General features: G+C 44.4%; 1 protein-coding gene across 1 annotated transcript; it reads right to left on the reverse strand.

The window, feature by feature from the left end:
* Positions 1-265: 265 nt before the first annotated feature.
* On the reverse strand, positions 266-2,105 carry LOC120951160 (zinc finger BED domain-containing protein 4-like). Its single transcript, XM_049606530.1, has one exon. The coding sequence runs from the start codon at positions 1,666-1,668 to the stop codon at positions 298-300; it is 1,371 nt and encodes a 456-aa protein (XP_049462487.1). The 5' UTR covers positions 1,669-2,105; the 3' UTR covers positions 266-297.
* Positions 2,106-6,736: the final 4,631 nt, after the last annotated feature.

Here is a 6,736-nt window from a genome sequence, read left to right on the forward strand (position 1 = left end):
TAAGCACTTTTGCTGTAACCCAACGTGGCCGAGCAATTAATAAAATAAAAATAAATAAATAAATAAATAAATAAATAAACATACATTTATATTTTACTTTAAAGCAATGCATAGGGCAGTATTATTTAGGTTGTCAGCAAGAAACAATAATAGAAAAATCCCGTCATCATTCTCCAGAAGACCGCTTTATAAGCAGGCTTTTTTTTATTCATTCCTTGTAGTCATGTTTGTAGTTTTATTCATGTTTGTGTATTCATTGTTTTGTTGAAATCATTTATATACAGTTTTTTATCCACTTTAGTTTGTTTTATTTTGTTTTACAAACAACATTTTGCCTAGCTTGCTGGGTTTCAAGCGATTTCTTTTACTAGTCTCTATGTCTCCTGCTTTGGAAAATATACGCTCGCAAGGAACTGAGGTAGCTGGGATACATAACACCCGAAGCATGATTTGGTATATTTTTGGGTATTCTAATTTGTGTAGCTTCCACCATTCCAAAGGATCGTCGTTTCTATGTGCCAAAGGTTCTGCTACGTAATTATCCATTTCTTTTTGGTTTGACGTACGTGCATGAAGTATGGTTTGTGGGTGAACTACGTTCAAATCAAATTCTTCCCAGATATTATCTTTTGAACTTTCTGACGCTATCACTACCGGCTCGGAAATATTTTCTTCGTTATTATTGCTATCTAATTCAATTGCATCCATTTCAATCAAAATATTATCGCAACACTCCTTAAATAAATTTGCATTTGAAAATCCCTTTTGCTTAAATCTCGGATCAAGGACCGTAGCTCTGGACATTATATTAGTATTGTCATAATCAAATCGAAGTTTCAATCCTGCTATCAGCTCTTTTAAAAATTTTTGAATTTGTGGCAAAAAAGTGTTGTTAAGCATCATGTGATCTAGTCTATTAAATAATAATGTATCTAAAACACGTACTTTTGAGAGTGTCACATTTTTTTCAGCAGATATTTCCTTGGTTAAAACATCGAAGACTTTTAAAATAATGCAAGATTGCTCCATAATGGTCCAATCGTTTTCAATGAGCTTTGATTCTGCTCCCAGAAGAGCGAGAGCAGAAACGATTGGCTCTTTGTTGGCTCTGAACCGGTCCAACATGAAGTAAATGGAGTTCCAGCGTGTGGATACATCTTGTATGAGCTTCAGTTCTTTATAGTTTAGATTTTTCTGCATTTCATTTAGCTTGTACAACGCAGTCGAACTCTTTTTGAAATATTTCACTATTTTTCTCACTTTAGTAACGGTCGTTTCGATGGTGTCGTTAATCGCATCTTTAACTACGAGATTAAGAGTATGTGCGTAGCACGGAACGTGCTGGATTTCCAATAGGTGTATGGCTTTTATCATGTTTGGCGCATTGTCGGTTACAACACAGCACACTTTATCTAAAATCGCGAACCTATCCATCACACTTTTCAACCATAGTGCAATGTTTTCTGATGTATGCCGTTCCGTAAATTCTTCACACTCTAATAGATAAGATTTTAAATTAGTACTGTCGTTGACGAAATGTACCGTTGCAGCTAGAAAATTTGTGCCATTTAAACCCGTCCAGCCATCCGATGTTAAACAGACTGCTTTGGAATTCTTAAGATCCGTTTTAACCTTGTCCAATACATTATCGTACTGCTTATTAAGCATTGCATTGCTGAACGTTTTTCTGTTAGGCAGAACGTAACTGGGACAAATGGTACGGAAAAGTTCCTTAAAATCTTCTGCTTCTAGTAAGTAGAATGGTAGAGCATGGTTGCAAAAAATCTTCAGCAATTGTTCATCAATGTTTGTTTTTGAGGCAGCACTTAGGGGTTTAAAAACATCTACGTAGTCGCTTACTGACTTTTGTATCTGTTTTTCTCCACCTGTATTTTGATTTGGTTGTATTGATTTGCTGGAAGAAGCAGAGTTTACTGGTTGGCTAACAAATGTTGTCGGGTGTTTCTTTGAAAAATGTCGCTTTAAAGTAAACGGTGAACTGCCACTAATTGTTAACAAATCTTTGCAAATTTTACACCTGTATTTGTTTGCAGCAGCAGTGTGACGTTCAAAATGACTCCAAATATCACATCGCGTTGTCTTCGAATCCATTGATTGTCAGCTGCAAATCAAGAGAAATAAACTTAGTCAATCACTAGTTAATGCTAATTATTTGGTCTGGCAACCAAAGTCACGCACAACACTCTACACAACGCGTGCAATTTCCATTTAGGCTAATACGTTTGATATCGCTTTATACACCGTAACTAATACGCACCTTGTTTAATGGACTAAATATCACTACACTCCAACTAATAGTACTTTTGATAATTTTACTTTGATGTTCAATGATTAAACGTATTTCACACTTTCACCGCGGTAGGCTTCCGTTTGATTCGAAGATCACATCTGATATGAGAATTTATAGTTCGATGTCTGGTTATTTATACTCTGGGAAAAAACTCACACAAAATTCCTCGGACTTATTTTCCTAAAACTTCGACTGTGTCGGAAAGCATATGCTATGTACCAGAACGAGAAAGCATGTCTGTTTTGTTTTCTGGATTGTGCAAGCGTAATCTTTCTGGACCTGTTAGTGTAGCGTAGTGTACGTGTACGTAGTGTGTGAATGTGTACGTGATAGTCTTAGGTCATTTGCACAGCTGCTGGTAAACAAAAGAATCAGACTAGGCAAAATTATCACATTGATTCCGGAGTATAACGACCAATGTTCAAAATTTTCTACAAATATTGGACAAACGGCTCCAAAGGCGTAGCTGACCCCGACCAGTGTCAGCTTTTTCTCTTAGAGTTCATTTACTCAGCCATCGGGTTCGTCTAACAGTGGATGAACTTGGCGGTCACCAGACCTCTTCAAAAACCCCCCCCCCCTTTCGCCCGCCCATCTACGATGGCTATTATTGGTCCCAACAGAAAGCATGTGTAGATCCCTGCAAATATTGGAAACTCCATCGATTTGACATACACCTGTTTCGAATTCTTTAAAGGGTATAGAAAATATTTTTTAAATCTAAGAGCCCCCTTCTACGCTGCACTTCATTCCTCGCTCTTCTTTTCCACCCTTTTACGCATGGCAAAAGCGCAGAACGCTGAAACACGCGCGCACTGCTGAAATCAATACAATTTAATCATCGTTGGCCCAAGGCATTGGGTAGAGCGAGAAACAACATAATTCTTTGCAAGTGTGGATGGCCGGTGCACGAGCACTCCGAAACCGCGCGGAGACATTTGCTGCGAGAATCGAATGCACAGAACGCTGCGCTTGACCACCATCGAAAACCCGTTACACAAACACAAGGATACAACACACCCAGACAAAAATTTAAAGGCCCCGAAACACAATATCAACACAGCGGTCCGTAGCCAGAGAAATTATCAGGAAAAATCGGCTAACACCAAGCACGCGTCTCTTTAAAACAACTATGAACTGTGAAGGTCGTAGGTAAACGGCGCTCCAGTGGGGTGAGGTTTCTTGCAAGAATCGATCTCATCGATGTGGATGTGTGCGCTCTTGAATTTGGCTGAGATGAAACGTGTCTGTGCTTGTACTCGGGGCCACCGCTTTGCGATTGTGCAATAAAACAGACAGCTGGATTCACGCGAAAAATGCTATTCGCGTCGCAGGCTTGCGATAGCAGGGCATGGTTTAATGCAAAAACTACAATTTTCACTCGGAGCCCTAGTCAAATTTTGTAGTTAACTGAAGAGAAGGGAACATGGGACAGGGCGGGGGGGGGGGGGGAGGGCGATGGGCATGTGTGGTATGAATGTGTGCAAGCGATTTATGGACCTTTGATTCGCCCCGACTTGAACTCGCTGTACCAACGGATCGGTGTTGCTAAAGCTAACTGAACCTACTTGTTCCTTACGGATGGCTCCGGCCCAATAGGTTCGGGTCGACCCACCGATCACTAGTATGCGCAGCGGCGCTAATGGTTTAAATTGTTACAAAAATCATATTAAAATTACAATGTTCCTGTAAGGAACAATGTGTTATGAATAATCCGTAAGGAACAAGTAGGTTCAGTTAGCTTTAGCAACACCGATCCGTTGGTACAGCGAGTTCAAGTCGGGGCGAATCAAAGGTCCATAAATCGCTTGCACACATTCATACCACACATGCCCATCGCCCTCCCCCCCCCCCCCCCGCCCTGTCCCATGTTCCCTTCTCTTCAGTTAACTACAAAATTTGACTAGGGCTCCGAGTGAAAATTGTAGTTTTTGCATTAAACCATGCCCTGCTATCGCAAGCCTGCGACGCGAATAGCATTTTTCGCGTGAATCCAGCTGTCTGTTTTATTGCACAATCGCAAAGCGGTGGCCCCGAGTACAAGCACAGACACGTTTCATCTCAGCCAAATTCAAGAGCGCACACATCCACATCGATGAGATCGATTCTTGCAAGAAACCTCACCCCACTGGAGCGCCGTTTACCTACGACCTTCACAGTTCATAGTTGTTTTAAAGAGACGCGTGCTTGGTGTCAGCCGATTTTTCCTGATAATTTCTCTGGCTACGGACCGCTGTGTTGATATTGTGTTTCGGGGCCTTTAAATTTTTGTCTGGGTGTGTTGTATCCTTGTGTTTGTGTAACGGGTTTTCGATGGTGGTCAAGCGCAGCGTTCTGTGCATTCGATTCTCGCAGCAAATGTCTCCGCGCGGTTTCGGTGTGCTCGTGCACCGGCCATCCACACTTGCAAAGAATTATGTTGTTTCTCGCTCTACCCAATGCCTTGGGCCAACGATGATTAAATTGTATTGATTTCAGCAGTGCGCGCGTGTTTCAGCGTTCTGCGCTTTTGCCATGCGTAAAAGGGTGGAAAAGAAGAGCGAGGAATGAAGTGCAGCGTAGAAGGGGGCTCTTAGATTTAAAAAATATTTTCTATACCCTTTAAAGAATTCGAAACAGGTGTATGTCAAATCGATGGAGTTTCCAATATTTGCAGGGATCTACACATGCTTTCTGTTGGGACCAATAATAGCCATCGTAGATGGGCGGGCGAAAGGGGGGGGGGGGGGGTTTTGAAGAGGTCTGGTGACCGCCAAGTTCATCCACTGTTAGACGAACCCGATGGCTGAGTAAATGAACTCTAAGAGAAAAAGCTGACACTGGTCGGGGTCAGCTACGCCTTTGGAGCCGTTTGTCCAATATTTGTAGAAAATTTTGAACATTGGTCGTTATACTCCGGAATCAATGTGATAATTTTGCCTAGTCTGATTCTTTTGTTTACCAGCAGCTGTGCAAATGACCTAAGACTATCACGTACACATTCACACACTACGTACACGTACACTTCTTCTTCTTCTTCTTGGCCTGCTCAATGAGCACGTCTCGTAGACATGGCCAGGTCGCCAATTCGTTTCTAGGAAACTCGGTCCTGGGCTGCAGTCCTCCAACCACGGTTGCATCCGATTTCCGACAGGTGCGACTCCACCTGATCCAGCCAGCGAGCTCGCTGTGCTCCTCTACGCCTCGTGCCGAACGGGTCGCTGACGAGCACCTTCCTGGTGGGGCATGAGTCCGGCATCCTCATCACGTGCCCCAGCCAGCGTATCCTTCCGGCTTTGATGACCGTCAGGATGTCTGCACCGCCAAACAGCTCAGCTAGCTCGTGGTTCATCCTCCTTCTCCACACGCCGTGCTCGCACACACCGCCAAAGATAGTCCTTAGCACCCGCCGTTCGAAAATGGCGAGTGCATTGGCGTCCTCCGTCAGTAAAGTCCAGGACTCGTACCCGTAGAGGACCACCGGACGTATCAGTGTGCGATATATCGCGCATTTCGTGTGTTGCTGGAGTCTTCTGGATCGCAGGAGTTTGTGGAGCCCGTAGTAGGCACGATTTCCCTGAACAATGCGCCTTCGGATTTCGCTGCTTACGTTGTTGTCCGAAGTTACGATCGTGCCAAGGTAGCAGAACTCCTCTACCACCTCGAGATCGTCGCCGTCAACTGATACTCTGCTTCCGAGTCGGGCTCTATCACGGTCAGGGCCCCCGGCAAGCAGGTACTTTGTCTTCGTCGCATTGATCCTCAATCCAATCCTAGCGGCTTCGCGTTTCAGTCGGGTGTACGCCTCGCACACCGCCGCAGATGTTCGCCCGATGATGTCGATGTCATCCGCGAAGCCAAGGAATTGGAGAGTTCGGGTGAAAATCGTGCCCCGGATGTCGAAGCCCGCGCTTCGCATGACACCTTCCAGAGCGATGTTGAACAGCAAACAGGAGAGTCCATCCCCTTGCCTCAGACCCCGGTGAGATTCGAACGCTTCTGACAGCATGTTTGTCACTCTCACCTTGCACTGCACCCCGTCCATAGTGGCCCGCAACAGTCGTACCAGCTTCCCAGGGAATCCGTGCTGCTGCATGGTGTTCCATAGTTCGGTCCGATCTATGGTATCGTATGCCGCCTTGAAGTCGATGAACAGGTGGTGCGTAGGGATCTGGTGCTCTCGGCATTTCTGGAGGATTTGCCGTAGAGTAAAGATTTGGTCGGTAGTTGATTTGCCTCCAACAAATCCAGCTTGATAGCTGCCGACGAAATCTGTAGCAAGAGGCGAAAGTCTGCAGAAGAGTATTCGGGACAGGATCTTGTAGGCAGCATTCAGGACTGTGATGGCCCGGAAGTTAGCACAGTCCAGCCTGTCGCCCTTTTTGTACACTGGGTGTATGACACCCAGTTTCCACTCGTCCGGTAGTTCTTCCTGATCCCAAATCC

The sequence above is a fragment of the Anopheles coluzzii genome, chromosome 2 (assembly GCF_943734685.1).
Source record: "Anopheles coluzzii chromosome 2, AcolN3, whole genome shotgun sequence".
NCBI classification, from domain to species: domain Eukaryota; kingdom Metazoa; phylum Arthropoda; class Insecta; order Diptera; family Culicidae; genus Anopheles; species Anopheles coluzzii.